Source organism: Sceloporus occidentalis, unplaced genomic scaffold (genome assembly GCF_023333645.1).
Source record: "Sceloporus occidentalis isolate IW3139 unplaced genomic scaffold, rSceOcc1.0.p SCAF_2, whole genome shotgun sequence".
NCBI classification, from domain to species: domain Eukaryota; kingdom Metazoa; phylum Chordata; class Lepidosauria; order Squamata; family Phrynosomatidae; genus Sceloporus; species Sceloporus occidentalis.
The window spans coordinates 171,280,267-171,301,000 of record NW_028316982.1 but is presented as its reverse complement, the minus strand read 5'-3'; the positions used below and the strand labels follow the sequence as shown (position 1 = coordinate 171,301,000).

Below are 20,734 nucleotides of genomic sequence, written 5' to 3'. Positions count from 1 at the left end.
AAGCTCACAAAAAATAACTTTTCTCAGTTTTGTCAAAGGGATGTCTGCCATCAAACAAACTAGACAATTTGGCTAGATGACAGCAATTTTTGTATATTCTGAAAATCCCAAGTTTATTTTATAGAAATAAAAATAATTGAAATAATGTTTGGTTTCTATAATGATGTGGTATGAAGGTACAAACTGCATCAGACCATAGAGAACAGCTATCTCAGGAGAATTACAATGCATAGGTCTATGTTCTATGGAGAGAAACAAAAAATCTTCTGAATCCCTTTTAAAGCTCTTCCTCTGTATCTTTAATGGCTCAACAACTCATGCAGCCTTCTTGTCAGAACTGCTTCCTCATCACTGAAATAATATATGTAAAGTGCACTGACCACTTGAAAATATGCTATATAAATGCTAAGTATTCTTTTGTCTTTATAGTTTTAGCTCCCAGTTTTTTGCAATCATGAGAATACTTAATTTTCTAGATAACTGAAATGAACTGATATTAGACAATTTAACTGGTGTAAAATATGAACTCTTCCTTTCACTGAATACAGTTCATACCAAAATCAGCAATGGCCCTACACATTTCTGCCTTCCAGAAGGAATACTTCAAACTTCCAATTTTATGTGGGGATCTGCCACCTGCACAAACAGCAGCAGTAATTCTACTTTGTCAACGGAGGATTCAGTAATGCTATTCTTAATCATCTGTAACAACTGATGCTATTTTACCATCTGGTTTAAATCCATAATCCATTAACATAGCCATCCTTTAAATATTACTGTTTCTCTGTAAGTGGTAATAAACAATTGTTGATTTTTAAATCAGGCTTTTAATAAGTTTTAATTGCAGGAAAATAACAGTTTGCTTCTTTCAAAACTTAAAAATACAAACACATACTATATGCCAGAGGAAAGATGCCACATGTATATTCATTTAGAAGCATGACATTACAAGGACAAACACCTGGCCATGATTTCAGAAACATTTTATTTCTTCACAGAGCTCAGAGTTGTTTTGAATGCTGCCCTGCCTTTCTGCCACTCGCTCTTAAAGCTTTACAGTTGCAGATTAGCAATTACTGAAGATGGTGCTCTGATTAGGCTGCTAAAGCAGGTTGTCTCAGGATAAGTGGCTGCCTAGTGTTAATCACATCATGGGCCACAGCATATGTTGGTATGTCAGGAGGGAGGACTCGACAGAGTGAGAAGGTAAATACTAAATATTTCTGCAACAGAACAAACCACACATCAGTACAAACTGATGTCAAAGGAAGATTATGATTATTATCAGATGTCTTATTTGTTTAATTTGTTCAAATAAAAACTATGCATTATATTTTAACAGATGCTCCAGACATTTGATAGAATTGTTCTCTGTCTGGTCATATATTTTCCCATGCACTTCATAGCAAATATCCTGGGAGAGGTGTATTAATATTACTTTCTTTTCTTTTTAAAAATTTTATTTACATATATACATACACACAACGTTATCACCCACCCTTACATACAAACCAAAAACAAAAAACAACTGTGAAATACAGTACTAGACAAACAATAAATATCAAACATATATATGGTAGTGCACAAGCTGGTAACTTCAAGGCTCAACTTTTGCAATATGCTGTATATTGGGCTACCTCTGTACCAAGTTTGGAAACTTCAGTTAGTTCAAAATACAGCAATCAGATTGATCACCGGGACATCCAGGAATGATCATATTACACCAATATTAAACTCACCCGACTGGCTGCCAATTAGCTTCTGGGTAATGTGCAAAGTGTTGATTAATGCTTTTAAAGCCCTACATGGTTTAGGTCCAGATTACCTATAGGATTGCCTCCTCTTGTATAATTCACCCCATACATTTATTCCAGTCAGCCAACTCTAAGTTGGTAACTGCCAGCCAGATGACTTTTTCTTCAGCCACCCCTAGACTGCAGAAAGACCTGCCAGAAGAGATTTGACTGCTAAATACGATGTCCAGATTTAAAACAGCATTGAAGACCAGTCTCTTCCAGCAGGCCTATCCAGATGATTTTTAAATTATGAATGGAGATGATGAATTTTAAATGTGGATTGTTTAAAATAGGTATGTCTTATTTGTCCTTTTTAACTGTTGCATGTTTTAATTAATGTGTTTTAAATATTGATTTGTTGTTGTACCCCACCTCGATCCATGGGGAAAGGTGAATAAGAAATTATAGTTGTTGTTGTTATATTATTTATTAGGGATTGTCCATATGTTACTTGATTGCAACTCTCAGCACCTAATCATCAATGATCACGGAAACTGTAATATATTTGTCCACATTTGCTCATTCCATTTCTAGATACTTGAGTTGAAAAACTGGAGAACTAGAAGGAACTGTCAGAGAAGCGTACTGCCTCTGGGTAAGATCCTCACTGTCTCAAACAGAAATGGACCAAATATGGCCCACCATGCTGTTTCTGTGACCACAGGGCTCCTCTTAGACCCATCAATGCACTTCTACCCCAAAATGGCTCCACATGAACACTATCTGTTCTGGGAAGGTTTGTGAGCAGCAATTTTACACTGAAACAAGGCACTGAGCATTTTCTGCATCGTGTTTTTCCCCCATCCACCCCCAATCCCACAACAAAATCATCAGTGGACAGTTTGTCACTTTCTGTCCTCCTCCAATTTTTAAATCTGCTTTTCTGGAACTGGTACAGCAGGCCACAGCAGGGGGGGATGAAGAATTGGACCCAGACCTCCAAAACATGCCCACCTCAGTTTGAAACATTGCAAAGACAGGTAAAGAATATGTAAAGAAAATGGAAGGATTGGCAGAGCAGATTCAGTTGACCTGGGATGAAATGGCACACACCCAAAAAGGTCAGAGGAAGTGGAACTATGCAATAAACAAGAATACATCAGTATCTATTCTTATACCAAGGTGGCTTCTTATGTTAAATGCAGTGGGGCACTCAGCCACCTGTGATAAGTGGTTAAACCCACAAAGAGAAGGCTATAGGATGTTATTGAGGAAGACTTCAGAGTTAATAGAGGATGTACTCGACAAATTATAATCCTGTTTCTCTCCAAGTGCAGTGCTCAAGGCAGTTTAAAATGTAGATTAAAACAGCACTCAGCTAAAAGCCAATCAATAATATCCAAGAACAATGTTAAAAACAATTAAACATCATATGAAAAACAGCACTGGTTTAAAAATAGTTTAAAATAATTTAAAACCTAAGAAATGAGGTGGAAAGTACAGCATTCCCCCTAACCATCAAAGATCTTTCTGTAGCAACCAGTTAATGCTCAAAAGCTTATCTAAATAAAAAGGTACTTATCTGTAAATGAAAGGAGAGCAAATGGATGGGGAAGAATCTAGGCTCCTGTGGAGGGACTTCCACAGCCTGGGAATAGCCACCAAGAAGGTCTCTCCCATTAAACATGGTGGTGAAGATGATGGGACTCAGAGAGAGATTTTCCCTAAAGATCTCAAAACCTCGGCAGTCTGATATAGGATGATATTGTCTTTCAGAAAGTCTGTATCCAAGCTGTAGAGGGCTTTATAGATCATGATCAGTGCTTGAATTGTGATGGCCCTTTAGTTCAAAGTCTCCAAGGTCCATCAGTCTGATGCTACTGATTTATAAATCCTATACCAACTTTTGAACAAGCTGGTGTGCTCCAAATGTGTCCTTCCATCATTCCCACACCAACTTTAGTTGAATGTGCTAGTTTGGGATGATGTTGATTTTAGTCCAACATACTTGGAAAGGGAACAAGATTGGGAACGATGTCCTATATCCTTTTAACCTGTAGGTTTGCTAAAAGAATCCCTAAAGCATATTGCCTTTTAAGCACGTTGGTCATTTCTGTGCAATGCGTTTAAAAATAAAGTACTATACACATTTACATAGGAATACATTTTGCTGAACCGTGGAACTTCCAGGGATATGGCTACAGGACAGGGTAGATTTTTAAAGTCCTCCCCATTTAAATGTAATCATTGTTTCAAAACATTAGCAAAGATAAGAGCTTTTAAATTTTTTTTACAATCTGAAGAAATGCCCACTTGGAAACCTCCCCACAGTTTGGCATTTTCTCCCCCCCCACCCATCTCCCTTTATTTTATGTGTCTAAGGCCTCCTCTTTTCTCTTAAAAGCAGCTTTATTAGCATTTTAATAACGCTCTTCTCAATAATTTCTTTGTTTCTCCTACTGAATGGTTGGTTTAGCATAATCCTTCTAGGCAAATGTTTTCATTTATCAACTGTCCATTTCAATTACAGATTACTTCAGTCAATCAAAGCAAATGCCATCACTTCCTCTCCAAGTAAAAGATGCCCAATTCCTTCAATTGCATGGTATTTAACCAATACAGCAGCTAATTTTAAATTCCATGCTGAGTTAAGTTCAAACCATGATGTTAAAGATTCCTCTTCTTATTTTTTTTTACACACAAGTAAGCCCATAGTTCTGAGGGGACCCCAGAGAGGTGTAGTGGTTTGAAGACTGGACTTTGAGTCTGGAAACCAGTCTTCAAATCCCAGCTCAGCCATGGAAATCCACTGGATGACGTCCGAAAAATCACACTCTCAGCCTTAGAGGAAAGGCAAAGGCAAACCTTCTCTGAACAAATCTTTCCAAGAAAACCCAGTCATAGGTTTCCCTTAGGGTTGCCATATGTCAGAAATGACTTTAAGGTACACAACAACAAGCCTGTGCAGTTCCCTATTTGGATGATTGGGACAGAAAGAATAAATTTAAATCTTCCTCTACTTCCTAACTAGTTTTTATTTAAAATGGGTTGGGGAGGTTAAAGTTACCAATGGAGTTTGTCACTCCCTCTAATTCTGTAAGCCTCTTGTATCAAAGAAGATGAATTTCTGTATAAAAACGGAGCAGGGGTTAAAGAAGATTTTCACATGACATCACTATATCATTCCTTTATCGTCCCAAAGTGTAGTGGAATCGTCATAACAGATAGACGATTCCAAAAGATTTTCACATGAGGCTGTTAGTGTTCTTAAAACGTTGATATATCAGAATTCAGCAATTCAACTGTTTTGAAATCGTTTTGTAATCATTTATTGCTGAATTCTGATATATCAACGTTTTAAGAACACTAACAGCCTCATCTGAAAATCTTTTGGAATTGTCTATCTGTTATGACGATGCCACTACACTTTGGGACGTTAAAGGAATGATGTAACGATGTTGTGTCAAAATTTTCATAGTTACTTCACTTGCACTACAGGACAATTCTGCTTCAGATTGAGGCTGCTCGTGCTTAGTCAGTTGTTTAAAAAAGAGAAAGCAATCTTCAGCTGCATGAGATTTGATCCCACAAATGTATTCAAATTTACATCTTTGAAAAGTTTAGAGGTGTCAGAAGGTGCAGATTGGCCAGCCGATGAATTCTTATTTCATCAAAAATTATAGAAACATACATTTGCTGGCACCTGACAGAATGAGCCCATGTAGGAATAACCCATTAAGCCAAAATGTCTTGATTCATTAATTAAACAAATTAAAAACCCACTCATCCCTTCACCCCATAAAACATGAAGATGCTTTATATGCCCTATCATTGGTCCATCTTATTCTATATGCTCTACATTGACTAGCAGTGACCTCCAGAAAGGTGTCTTTCCCAGTCAAATTAGGAGATACCAGGAGGCTTCTGTATATAAAGTGTGTGCTTTATAAGAGGTTAGAAAAGTTTTTGTTGTTTTTGTTTTTTGACTACAGTTTCCAGAATTCGTCTGCCACCATGGGATCTAGAGTGGGCAACTATGGTGGGAAAGGATTTAAGGCCCAATTTTTCACTCTCAAAACCTGCTCCAGGCCACTTCCCCACACATCCTGAAGCACACCAAGGTTTCTGAATATTTGCATGCAATCAGGGGCTTTGGATGAGATTTCTGGGTTATTTTTGCCTGAGAATTGCACTGATTTTTAAAAAGGCTTTTTTCAGGGGCCACAAAAAATGGGCTCCAGGTATATGTGGCCAGTCTAGTCAGTGGTGATGCTGGAAAGGGGATTCTGGTACAATTCAGAAAAGTAATTTTTTTCCAAATCCTGTGTTCTACCACTGACCTATGTGCAATGAGTAGCTTATGTACATTGTGGTTTTTGTTGTTCCCATTTTTTGGCTATTCCTTCATAGGGAATGCTGTAATAAGGCATTCTTATCTTAGGTACTATTCACATCAACAAGTCTCCTTTTCCAGTGACACCTTTCCATGCCACAAGCCATGGCTGAATTTGTTTTAGTAGCAATGTTCATTCTGCCCTTGATACTGTGACAATTCATCTAACAGCAACAAGGCAGCAAAAATATCATGTAGGGTTGATGAATAGTGCCTCCCTGCTTATTGCAACAAGTACAACTCCATGCAGGGAAGAACAACAAAGGAAGAAGCACAGCAGCTAGAGTTCTATAGAATAGCCTAAAATCAGTCCCAATCAGAACAGAGCCGCTCAGCCTGTGACTGAATGGAAATCAACACTGCTGTAAATTCTCTTGTTTCAATAATGCTATTACAATTGGATTTAGGTAAAAAATTGTTACAAATACAATACAGCGTGCCTGCGCTGTACGCAGGCTCACCATACGCGGACTTGACTTCATGGAGATGGTGAGTCCTAATATAGTGAATGGGGTGTACGCCCGTGGCACGCACTGCGCACCACAGCAGCACACCCCATTCAAATGAATGGGGCTTAATCATTGGAAGAATTTGCCTTACGCGGGGTTTGGAACAGATCCCAGTGTAAGGTGAGGGTGCATTGTATAGGTCACACTTCCTTTGCTTCTTTAATGCTTATGTGTTGGTGTAGTGAGTCACTTTGCATATGTCTTATTTTTAAAAGGCAGGAGTTAGCCACAAACACCATCTACCTCTTTAGGTGGACAGATCCGAAGTGGGCCAATTCTCTGAGGCTCCTCTTTTGAAGCTTCTTGAAGTTCAGTGGCCTGATGTATATATGTTAATCCTGTCAGGATCTCATCTTCCAACAACATCACATCTTCATAGGCAATGGGCCAACCTGCATTTGCTAAGGCTTCTAGCAAAGATTCTTTACGATCCACGTATGACACTGGCTCATCCTGTTCAAACCTAAAAACAAAAATACATGAATGCTGACTTTAAAGTCATGTGTGTGTGCCCTGCAGCTGTCTTGATCAATCATCACTAAAGTGTAGTGTAGTAAAAGTCATCTGTATTTCTGAAGTGTAGAAATGCAAGGAGTAGTCTCATAAAGATAATTCTGTGGTAGAGAGGTATTGCATGTTGTTGTAGAAACTGGTTCACTACCTTTTCTTTTCAGCAGAAGCTCAGTATCTTTAAAAATCTGGTCTAGCATGTGCAGGTTTCTTCAGTTGGAAAAACCCTAGCTGATATGCAGCTATTAAAAGCACTGTGCTTCTGTGATGAAAATATGATGACAAAGTTTTCATCACACAATAATAATAATAATAATAATAATAATAATATTTATATACCGCCTTTCCAAAAAGACCATAGCATCTTTAAACCAGATTAGACAAACGCATGGGGGTCACTAAATGTAGCCACAGTGGATAAATAACACTGTTTCTGATCATGTCTGTTACTGTCAGCCAACAAGAATGAAAGATTATCTCATGAAAACAGATATTTTAAGGACCAGACCTTGGGAAAAGCTTTTTTTTTATTTTGGACTCCTAGAACCTCCCATCTAGCATGGTCTAGGACACAAGTCTGACAGATAAGTGTAGAGTTCATAAATTCCTAATTTGATACTGTGGCCATGGAGGGAAATATTTCCTTTCAGCCAAAAATAATACCTATTGAATAAAAATCCATACGTATCTTTCTAGATGAACCCTAACCTCTTCACTATTCCACCTCCAGCTGTAGAAGCAAAATAATTGCTTGGGTCCACTAGAATTTTTGGGTGGAACCCAGTAAGAATAGTGGCATTTTTATCAATCAGCACATGCAATGTTTTGCGATGTCTTGTACTTATGAAAACCATTGTCATCAGCTGAAATACAATAGCTAAAGCTTTCATGTCAGGGGAAGGTGACCTATCTGTTACTGATTCTTCAGGCTTGTGCACAGCATCATTCAGACCATTCTAGAGACTACACACCCAACAACCAAACTGCACAAACCCCAACTTTCCAATCTGCACAGATGGAAAGCCTTATGTATGAAGCGTAAACGCTATGAACAAGAGCCTCACATTACCCACAAACACAGATTGCTAAAATCATTAAAGACACACAAAAATCTAAAAATAGAATGCTTAATACTGAAGAGGTGCTTCTAGAGAAGGGAAGCTCTAGTGGCTCTCATTCTTTCCATAGTTTTGACAGGGGGAAATCCTAATTGAAAAGCAAGAAGGGAGCATCTTACTTCTCTTTTTCTTCTTGTGGTAACACTCTCCAAACAATTTGATCAAGGCGCCTGTTAACGAAAACACAACAATATTAAGAGTGAGCATTGGGTAAAATCTAACATACTCTTCTAAAACATAACTGTATACTGAGAAAACACAAGCATCAAACTGTCCTCATCTAACAGTTAATAAGGTCAGATTTATCCTCTGTGAATAAAGGGAACTCATATTTCCAAGTCACAACATGATAATTAATAGATAATAACTGGAGAATGCAATGAACCCTGCCCTCCATTACAGCCTGTAAGAACATCACAGAAAATGTCCAATTCATCACACAGTGATATATCCAAGCAGTGGAGGTGCATTAAACATCAGCCAGGATAAATGTGGTTCTATAGATAACATGTAATAGTTTGTTCCAAAGCTCTCCTATGTCATTAGATATCTCCACGCAAACTTCAGAGATCACTGACTGGCAGAACTTGGAAAAGGGCCACAGCAAAGCCACCCATCCCCAGCACATGGCCTGTGGGAAATCAATAACTCACAAGCTATACAAAATCTACCTTTACTTGCGATCTGATCTTTCACTAGCAGCCTACATGTTTGATCAGGCTGTAAATCGCTCAAAAAATTGCAGTCTACAAACCAGATAAAGCCCATATATGTAAGATGTTCCAGAAACTCTAGAACAAGGTGGACAACTGTTGGAGAGCAGCTGCATTGTTCCCAGAGAAACTTATAGGACCGTACCCTATTTATTAACTTGCCCCAATTCCCCCAACATACCCATAAAGGATGTGCAGAAAGTCCCCCATGTTTTTAGCCCTCCCCTGGGGGCAGAGGAAGCCTTTTTTCATTAGGAAGTGACCAAGGATTTATGGTCCTGCCCATGGAATCCAAAAATGCAAAAATGGATTCCAATTATTTTGGACTTAAAATCATGGATTTTTTATTTTTATTTTGAAAGAAAAATTATTTTATATTGCCATTGCAAGTAAAAACAAACCAGCCTGGGGATCATACTTTCAAATACCCTGCTGGTAGACCAGGTTTGTTCAATCAGGTGCTTATTAGATGTTTTGGGATACAATCCCCATCATTCCCAGTCAGCATGCCTTAACTGAATTGATTAAATAAATAAATCGATAAATCGATAAATTAAATAAATAATTTGTTCCCTATTTCATGGTTCACTTCATGTATTTGTGTCTTCAAAAAATCACAGTGCAATAAATAGGTCAGGCAAGCTTTAATCTTTGTGATCATGCTTGGTATCGCCTCTGGTGCACAGGACAGGTGTCATTTGTGCTCCAACAAACTGGTCCAGTTGCAGTTCTTGAATGCCTTAAAAGGCTCCAGAGGTTTCCAACTAGAGATTCTAGTAGCTAGAAAAAACTACCTTTAACTCAGACTTCTCCAAAATGGTACCCTTCAGATGTGGTGGAGGTCAATACAGATGGACTATAAATAGTGTGTGTGTTTGTGTGCATGCAAACACACACGTATGCACACACACACATGCACCTTCAAGTCACTTGTTGATTTATGTGACCTTTCTGCCTGGCAATGATTCTCCAGGATTTCTGGTCAAAGTGTTTCCCATTATCTACTGACTGACCATTTAACTGGGAGATGCCAGGGATTAAACCTGGGACCTTCTGTATGAGACGTATGTGCTTTGCCACTGAACTATGACTTTCTCCATTGATTTCATCACTCTGAAAGTAGACTGTATGTGTGTGTACCTTCAAGTTGTCTATCAATGTATGGTGACCCGATGAATTCTTTCTTAGGCAAGGAACATTCAGAGGTAGTTTTGCCAGTTTCTTCTTCTAAAATATAGCTTACAGCACCTGTTATTCATTGGTGGTCCCTCATCCAAATACTAACCAGGCCTGATCCTACTTAGCTTCCCAGATCAAACAGGATCTAATGCCTTTAGGGTATTTAGGCCAAACGTAAAGTAGCCATCTGCTAATAGAATCCTCCTTTATTTTAAGCAGCTGTTGCAACAAACAAAACCTTGTAGGTTAATCAGCAAATTCCTCTCGTTCTACACGATACTACAGTAAAGGATACTGAGAATCACAACCTGCAGAATGGAAGCTTCCTGGTGGTCTTGTCCTCTAAATCAGCCCTGGTCAGATGCCAAAGCCTGCAGGTGCAGTAAGACTTAGCCCAATGGAATTCAGCAGAAGCTCTGGCCTAAATCCATCTTTCTTTGAACCACAAATGTGTCCCTCTGGCAGAGTAGGGCTAGAATTACTAAAGCATGCCAGAGACATTCAGGCATTCTAAGGCATAAACACTAAGCATAATTTGTGTCACACATACTCAAAGCCCTTAATTTATTCACAAGCATAAAATCTGAGAGTGCTGGGCTATTTATTTCTGATAGACACATGTCGTCTGTTAACCACCTGCTCATTTTCATATGATTGTAATTACTCTGCATCATTATAACTTTGCAGCTTTAGGGTCTCCCTTTTGGGGATGTTGTGGGGGCATGGTTTTGTTTGTTGCTCAGCAAAAATATTTTCCTTTTAGGTGGCATGAAATTGTCATCACATTTTGCTTCATTTATGTTTCATGCTAATAGCAGTTAGATTATTAATCTAGAGAACAGCGGTTTATGTCATGCATTGTGTGTGTCAGAGAGAGTGAGTATTTTTGCATGGAAACACAAATTGTGCAATTTAGCGAGTGTCAAGTAAATTTTTAACCAATCACAATTCAGATACAACTGCTACTACCCTTGCAAATTCAATTCCAAGAAATATAATACACTGTTTGTGGCATAATGTGACAAGTCTGAACAGATGTGGTGGAGAAAAATTTAGAGCTATTGCTTGGTCATTTTCAAACTATTCCATATTGAAACTTGGCCTCCTGACATTACAGCTCAGCAAGATCTTATAGAGCAAAACAGCAACTGCTTCAAAATTGTAGTGCTATTTTGGAGGTTCAGGGGCTGAAACTACACAACTGTCCCACAAAAAAAATCTGAGCAATCTCAGTTAATGGGACACCACCTATATTTAGATTAATGAAGAAGCACATGTGGTTTTATGGCTGGGTTAAGATTTTGCAATGGAATGTTTAAAAACATTGCTCTCTTCAAAAATGAAAATATATAATGAAAATATGATGAACAAAATGATATTCAAAATTAATGTAAATTGTAAGTTCTTTGGGCCTGCTGTTTATCTATTCTGTGGTCTGTATAGTAATTAGCACAATGCTGAGGTTAAGTCAATATACATCATGACCATCCAAGATAACATGATAACCAACATCTGAATTTTTACATGGCATGCAACCAGCCTAACTGGAATCAGTATCACAAAGCCACCTTTCCTAACTGCTACATGTTAGGCTGGGTTTGCTTAAATCAGAGGTGAGCAACGCTCAGAGATCAGGGAACTACCACATCTGTCCTGCTGCCTCCCCTCCAATTTAAAAACAACTTGTTTTTTCAAAAATGTTTAGGGGAGCTGTAAGGGGCTCCGGGGCTCACAAAATGACCTTGTGGATTGTATGCACCCCACAAACTTAGCTATAATGGAAGGTTTTCAAACACGGCTCAGTTTGGTCGAAGGCTCACTTGAAATTATCTGACTCTGGGAATCCATAAGGAAAAAGATATTGCAATCAAGCACCAGTAAAGTGTTTTCACCTTCCTAGAGACCAGAACCAATCTGGGATTACAGACAAGGTCATCCAGGATAGAAGGCATCATTTCAATGCACTCTTGATCTGTAGCATCTCTCATTTTAGAGATGAATCAGTATATTAAAGCCAATTTGCCACAGAGCAGGCTGTCATTGTTATTGTGTTTGCGTTTTTAACCATGTCACTGCAAGTCTTTTCTTTCATGTATCTGTGATGGCCATCCATTGCATATGGTCCAAGCAGTGGCATAGCCCCCTCCACCACCACCCAGTACATGATAATGTACTAGTAGTGATGCTAAAAAATAATAATGATCACTCATTCCTGCCCACATCCTGGAGTAGCCCTCTAGATTTGCTTGGACAGCAGGTCCCAGCATTCCTCCACAGAGGCTAAAATGCTGGGAAATGCAATCCAAAAATATCTGGAGGATATTTCCCACTCTTAATCTATAGTTCTCAGCCCCCAGATACAATAATTTTAAAACAGTGTTTGCAGAATAGCCCCAGTGTATCAGTCAGCATGAGATCAACACCATTGTTCTTCACTGCTCCCATAAGAGAATCCTTTCTGCATTAATCTGTATGTTAAAGAAATTTCTTGAATGTTTTTCATGAATGCTGGCAGATTACATAGCTCTGAAAGGTGCCCGACCTATTTGTCCCTCCACACAAACAGACAGAGCAGCTAAAAACATGCCCTGCCCTGCTTTGCAACCAGACCTTCGAAACAAGCTATGGCACACAAGATGCCTTTCAGACAACAGTGATAATGACTCTAGTAGTGTCTACAACAGAGTAGGAACTTGTGGCCCTCCAGATGTTCTAGCACTCCTCAACTTTGGTTATTCTGCTTATTCTGCTGAGAGTTGCTATTCAACAACATCTGGAGCCCTACATGATTCCCACCCTTGGTGTACAAGATGGAGCCAACTCTCCCTTTCCCATCATTGCCAGGTGTATACAGTTGAGTCTGTATCAGCTACCCTTACACTCAGATGCTAGCAAAGCTAACACCAGCCACACTCTGATGAAAAAGACTACTGGATAAACAGCAGTCCATGTGGCTGGATTCACTCAAGATGAATCCAGTTTGCTTCATGGAGAATTCCTGCTGACCAGACTTGCCTTTCATAGATTTTTATTGCTTCTTCCACCCTCTTCTTGTAAGCATCCAGATCCACTGCCTGAGGATTAATCAGTGTGACAAATTTCTTATCACTGCTCACATGGGCAAATGGGAGAACCTGCAGCATAACAAAAGAATCAACTTTTCAAAATACTGTTATATTCTAAACACATACGGCTACAGACTCTAGCTAGGGTGAGTGAAAAACAAAGCTTCATGTGAGAATAACTCTTTCCTTCCCTACAACCCCCTCTCCACAAAAAATTGACTGTTATCTATTTATGTACTGTCCTTCAACAGACTTCTTAGCATAGTTTATAATTTTTAAAAGCCAATAAAAATACAATTTAGCAGAAAATAATTACACATCAACCACTAATCAAACAATAAAACCCAAATGAGTAGCAGAGTAATAAAGCCATACAAATTTAAATGATTGAGAAAATAAAATATTTTTTCCTGGCAATGATGTGATAATGAAAGGGACACTAGCTGAACATTTCTAGAAGGAGGAAAATTAAAATGCCAACACCAGGAAGGCTCCTTGCTGGCACCTAGTCAACAACCACTTGGAAAAGTTATTTTGGGGGGAAGACAGTTCCCTGAAGCCTAGCAGTTAGCATGGTCACCAGCCATACTGGCTGGGGAATTCTGGTAACTGCCCTCTAAAAAAGTAATTTTTCCAAGCTGTGCACTCACTCTACTTCAGATAGTGGGGCATTTGCAGAAGATCTTAAGAAATTCTACTAAAGAACTTAAGATACCATCATTTCTTATTATCTTGCAGGATATTTCTGTGATTTATACAATAACCATGGATGTTGGGTACATTTCTCTCTCTCTCTCTCTCTCTCTCTGTTAACTCATTATGAAGTGCTTTGCTTACTGAAAGGCTGTGCAAATTTTAAAAAAATATGTACTGTACTATTATTCCCACTTAATTTAGCTGTGGGTACATGGCTTCTGAGCCAGCATGTCATTATGGGAAATTTATAAATAAAGCTCCTAGTATTCATTGGTGGACTGTCATTGAAGTACTAACCAGGGCTGACCCTGCTTAGCTTCCAAGATTAGAGGTGATCTGGTGACATCTGGGTATTTAGACCTCTTACTTTCAGTTTTAGGCAGCAATTTTTAGAATTCTCTACCAGAGTGCTCTAGTTCCTCACCAAACTACAAATCCCAGGATTCAAGAGCATGTTTCCATGGCAGTTAAATTGGAATCATGGTGCTGTAATTGTGTAGTATGAAAAGATCCAATAACTAAATGCAATCAGTAAACAAATAACTGGGTTAACATTTACCATCTTGCATTGTTGAGCTTTTTGTACAGCCTGTGACATTTCATACCCACTGAGCCCTTTGTAATTGTTATTTAAAAGCATTCACACCTTAAAAATTCAATAGCCCAGAAGCATTTGATCTTTTGTGGATGGATTGGATTGGATTGAACTGGATTATATCCCTCTTTTCTCCCCTGGCTGGGCTACAAAGGAGATTTCAGTGTAATTTTAAAAGTTACTGTGAAAGCACCACAAATTATGTAGGCTAAAACAGGAATTAAATTAGTTATAATATTATAACACCTATTTCAAAAATGTTAAAATAATCACACTAATAATAGATAACTATTAAAATATTTAAGAGTCCACCACATCCATTCTAAAACCTTTGATCATAATGGTAAGGCAGGTGCTGAAGGCCTATCTGAATATAAAGGTGATGCTGATGGAAGGACAACTGGGAACAGGGATCGCCTTGATGATTTTGGAAGGAGGGTTTAGAATCTGGGAGTGGCCAGATCTTTTCTCCTTTTCTCTCTCTCTCTTGGGCTTGTGTGTGTGTTTGTGTGCCGTCAAGTCACCTAACAACTTATAGCATCCTCATTACTTTCATAGGGTTTTCTTAGGCAAGGAATCATCAGGTATGAGTTTTCCAGTTCCTTCCTCTGAAATATAGCCTAGCACCTGTTATTCATTGATGGTCTCTCATCCAAATACTAACCAGGAATGACTCAGTTTAGTTTCCAAGCTCCGATGGGATCTGGAGTATTTAGGTGTGTGTGTGTGTGTGTGTGTTGTGTGCCTTCAAGGCATTTTCCATTGTCTTTTCTTAAGGCTGAGAGCATGTGACTCACTCAAGGTCACACAGTAGTTTTATGGCCAAGCAGGAATTCAATCCTGGTCTCCAGAGTCATAGTCCAGTGCTCAAACCACTACACCACACTGGCCTACTGAATATAGATTATGGCGTGCCAGTGTCATTATTTCCAATGCAACTTCAATTATTGTTAGCAAGCATTGCCCATTTTTGAACCCACAGTGGATATATACTGCTGGCTGCTGGTCAAAAGGGGGAAATGCAAATATCTGTGCAAAATGGCAGCTCTGTATGTGTGTGTGTGTACCCCTTCAAGTTATCTCAAATTTCTTAGGCAAGGAATACTCAGACACAGTATACCAATGCTTTTTTCTGAAATATGGCCTAAAACAACTAGTATTCCTTAGCAGTCCCTCTTCCAAGAACTAACCAGATCTGATCCCACTTAGCATCCAAAATCAGAAGGGATGTGGGTGCCTTCAGTGTATTTAGGTGAGCCAATAGCACAGAAAAGCTGGAAGAAGCTCTCCTAAGTTTTGCTTACATACCTCACCTTCAACCTTCACTCACAAATGGGAGCGAAGTAGTTGCACAGAATTACAAATTATTATATCACTCCTTCAGCTTTGTATTATTATATAATTTTTCAGAGAATGGTTACTGTAACAAGCTTATCATATATAGTTTACTCGTATAAATTCAATTACTTTTCACAAATATTTTCAGCAGTTTCAAGAGTACAGAGAGAGAGAGAGAGAGATTTTAAAACAAATTTTCAGCAATGCTTACAAAAAAAAAGACACATACACCCTACACTCTCAATTGCCTTCATGATGTGATTGCACAGTCAAATCTGACTGGTTACATAGAACTTTGGCATCATCTTATTCACTATATTTTATTTATTTAGTTAGTTAGTTAGTTGTGATTTTATTCTCAGTTGGCTGAAGCTTCATCTGCACTGCTGAAATAATGCAATTTGACACTGCTTTAACTGCCACGGCTCAGTGCTATAGAATCATGGGATTGGTAGTTTGCTGCACTGTTAGAGAAGGCTAAATATCTCACAAAACTACAAAACCCAGAATTTCATAACACTGAGCCTTGGCAGTTAAAACAGTGTCAAACCACATTAGTTCTGTATTGCAGATGCAGACTAAGACCATCCATATTACCGATTCCAAAAAAAGAAAGAAAATGACACCAAAGCAACAGCAGAAATTGAAAATGACATCTAGAGGGATGCAGGAGGGGAGAGATATTCTAGCCAACAAAGAGTTTATAAGGAACTTTTTCTCTTGCACTATTTCTAACATCCCAAAATCAAAATGCATGAGTATTCTGCACAGCCCGCAGTGCATGTTGTGACTGGAATAGTTGAGAATGCAATTAGTTGACACATTCAGTTGCTAATTTGGAGTTTCCCCGGGAAAAAAGGGCACAAAAAGACACTTACATCATCAAATACTTTTGAAACTACATGTTTGTCTAGAACGGGAATGTATTTAGTTGTGCGCGGAACAGCTGTTGGTGCTAAGGCATCCATTATGGTGAGTCTCCTAGCAACTAAGCCATGATTCTTTAGCCATTGAGCTGAAGAGATATCTAAAGGGCTTTTGAAAAAGAAGAAGAGAGATAATGAGCCACAGTGACCAATTCAGCAATAAGAATTTTTAAAAATATAAGTCTCTCTCATTATACATCGACTTACTCTTTATCTATCTTCCTGTCCATTTTTGGTGTCTTCTGCTCTGTAGGGGAAATTTAAAAACAAAATTATTATACAGTTTTCCATACAGCAGCACTGTAGCAGTCAGGAGAGCCAGAACTTGGAAAAGTTACTTTTTGGCAAATAACTCCTACAATGCCTGGAAGGAGCGAAAGATTCTGGGAGATGTCGTTTTAAAAAATAGCCTTTGCAAAGTCTGGTCTTAACAAGATAGGACCAGAAGCAGGCCTAGGCAGTATTGAAAGCAGCCAAATTAGTTTGCATTTTAAATTCAATTTGCAGCAACTGAAGTACGCTGAGGACAAAAGGGGAAAGTGGGAGGAGACGAAAGAAACTGAAACATTTTAAAAGCAGCTGAAAAAATGAGGCAACAGAGAAATAATCATGACTCTTCACCAGAGTTGAAGGGTTTGGCAAGCACATAGACAACACACAGAGATGTATACAACTTTGAGACTAACTAAAAGAATGAAGCTAGTAGCATGAGCTTTTGTAGACTTGAGTCTACTTCCTCAGATGCTCATGCTACCAACTTCTTTCTTTCAATTATTCTTAAAACTGCTACAAGATCCCTTTGCATACTGATTTTCCAGACAAACATGGCTATGTCTTTGAATTCTGCATATACATAAATACATATATACATACATTCTAGTCCTTGTAGTTCCTCACATTATGTAACCATAGTAACTATATGATTTTTTAAAATAGTTTGAGTACTAAGAACATTTTTAATAATAATAATAATAATAATAATAATAATAATAATAATAATAATAAGGCTTTGCATTTATGGAGCAATTGGTTCACATTTCTTCCCAGTAATCCTCACAATATCAGAATCTGAATCTTCAGCAGAATCTATATGCACTGTCTCACCACTTCTAGAAGCTAAGATGGTACTAAAGAAAGGTCTTTCTCAGCAGCCACACATATTTTCATGTTTAAAACTGGTTTTAAAAAGAGTTCAAATTTTTTATCTATTACATTCACCATGGTGGGCAGAAAACTGGTTTTATTTTTTAATAACTATTAATACTATTATATGAGAGGCCAGTGCTGTTATCTATGCACTGCAGATAGAGAGGGATCCATTGGTTGAGAAACTGCAGGCTGCCTTGAATCAACCTCTGAGTTCATGGCAGAAATGAAATTTGAACAAGGGACTTCCTGCTTTATAGTTTCTTTTTTTCTATTAAAAGTAAGTTTTACTGAGTTATTGTTTTTTATAAAGCGTGAATTCCTTTTAATTTTACAGCCTTAGGGGACAATGTAGTATAATGTGTTGACATAATGTCACTTAATCCTTTATCCCATGTGTTTTCTCCCTTAAATTCAGCTTCTATGCTATAATAGCAACTTATTATAAGTTGGCCCTTGTATCCATGCATTTTTTTTATCCACGTGTTCAACCATCCATGGCTTGAAAATATTCAAAAATAATATAAATTCTAAAAACAAAATTGTGTTTTTTGCCATTTTATATAAGGGACACCATTTCACTATGCACTGTATTTAAAGCATTCACAGATTTTGGCATCCACGGGAAGTCATGGAACCAATCCCCAGTGGATAGCTTGCTACAGAGCCTTTAAAGAAGCAGGTTAAGAAAGTAATTCTTCCCTGGTGTTAGTCCAGATCATAAAACATAATAAAAATACATAGCAGAATTTATTTATTTCTGAATTGCTATGCAGGGATTGTTGTGGTAGTGGGGGTGGTGTGCCTTCAAGTCATTTCTGACTTGTGGCAGCCCTAAGGTGAACCTATCATGGGGTTTTCTTGGCAGAATTTGTTCAGTGAGAGTTTGCCTTTACCTCCATGTAAGACTGAAAGAATGTGGCTTCCATGGTTGAGTGGGGATTCAAACCCTGGGCTCCCAGTGTCCTAGTCCAAAACTCAAACCATGTACCATGCTGGCTCTCATAAGAAGATCATATTTATCTCATTTCTATATAGATATGATGCAATGTAGCCCTAATGATCTCTTTCTATACTTTTGAGACTATGGTTGCATCTAAACTACACAATATTAGCACTTTGATTTCACTTTAACTTGGCTCCACTGTATGGAATCCTGGAACTTCTAGTTTGAGAAGCGTGTAGAATTATCTGCAAGGCTGTTGTAGTGCCCTCCTCTTCCCTAAACTGCAGCACTGGAGCTCCCTAACAGAAAAGTCTATGTACCTCACCAAACTACAAATCCCAAAATTCTATAAGATGAAACCATGAGAGTTAAAGTGCTATCAGATGACTCTAAATTTACAGTGTGCATACATCCTACATCTCCACAGAGCAATATTTACTCCTGAACACTCCTATAACACAGATGTTGTACCAAATCTGTCCATGATTCAAACATGGTACAAGTACCAAAATTTTGACTTGTTTGGACAACTAAAGTTGCCAACCACAGCACTAAGGCAAGAATAAAGCTTGGTTTGTGCAATACTGGACCACAGTGAGTTCATGATTCCCATCACAATGAGAATATCTTATTTTATTGGGAGTACTGAGTGCAATTCAATACCCAGTTGAGTGCTGCCAGCATCCAAAGAGTGGGCAAATTGTGCCAAAGGGTGGAAATAGTAGTCAAAAGAGGAATAAGCAAAATGTGGCCCTGCACAAGTGTAGCCCTCTTAGATGCTTCCCAGAGAAGCAATTCTTCTTCCAGAAAGGTTGCAGGTACCCACCAACATCACACTATTTAACATTTAAAACAAAACAAAACACTCTTTTCAAAACCAGGATTGGACTGCTGAACACTTCCTGTTTTGTTCGGTTTAGTGTCATTTTTGGCATACCACATGGTTCCAAAGGGAAACTGGCCCCTGGACCCAGTATAGTTCCCCATCCCTGCAGGAAAAGATAAATTTGGTATGAACGAATGAATGCACTGTGCAACAGTATTAGAACTGCTGAGATAAAAAATATATATTAATCTTCCTAGCCCCACAACTTACCTTTTCTTTCAGGAGAAACCCTTCCATTTTGATTTTGTTCAGAAGGTTTTGCTACATAGCGTTGACTTCTAAGTATGCTACTCTTTGTTTGCTCTGTAAAAGGATATTCACACACACAATCAATGAGTGGCTACTAAGCCAAAAAGCTGCTGAAAGTCTCAAAATGACAAATTGCTTTTAATGCTTACAGCCCATTCAGCAAATACAGTCCCAGAGAATTTCCCATGGGTGAAATATACAGCTTCCATAATTTCTATTCTATGCTTTTCTAATCATATCGTGTTTCATCCTCTTGAAAAGTAGTGTATACTGCTCAACCAACAGAACTGCAATTAATGATGTAACTACACTGGAGACTGAGCTAGAATTGCACTCACAGATCATGAACTTTCATTTTAAAATCTGCATTTCAAATTTTACATTAAAGGAAAAGAGGATAAATACAGATTATTATGGCAGTTTTCAAAGTCTCTGCGACAAGATCCCAGAGGTGTTTCCAAATGAAAGGCTCCTGATGTTACCAGGCAAAAGACATTCTGGAGCTGCTCTTTATTTTCCTCCTCAGTATATTTTGATAGAATGAAAAGAAGATAGACAAAGAGAGGGGAAAACACAGGACAGCTACAAGCAGATAGAGTCTAACCTAAAGCCTCCACAAAATCCCATCCATGAAGCAGGGCAACTGCATGAAAAAAGCTGCATCTGGATGTACCCAGACTGCATCCTATCCCTAAGATTCAATTTAAGATTGTTTTTCTATACATTTAT

General features: G+C 38.3%; 1 protein-coding gene across 1 annotated transcript in view; it reads right to left on the bottom strand.

Annotated features, from left to right (window-relative positions):
- The window catches only part of LOC149319328 (von Willebrand factor A domain-containing protein 3B-like), a 98,934-nt gene that overhangs the window by 14,789 nt on the left and 63,411 nt on the right, over positions 1-20,734 (bottom strand). Inside the window, exons 18-23 of the mRNA XM_089511482.1 lie at positions 19,967-20,059; positions 16,986-17,025; positions 16,731-16,887; positions 13,174-13,292; positions 8,386-8,436; positions 6,882-7,101 (exon numbers count right to left, since the gene is read on the bottom strand). Coding sequence (XP_089367608.1) covers positions 6,882-7,101; positions 8,386-8,436; positions 13,174-13,292; positions 16,731-16,887; positions 16,986-17,025; positions 19,967-20,059 — 680 coding nt within the window. The remainder of the gene's footprint in view (positions 1-6,881; positions 7,102-8,385; positions 8,437-13,173; positions 13,293-16,730; positions 16,888-16,985; positions 17,026-19,966; positions 20,060-20,734) is intronic.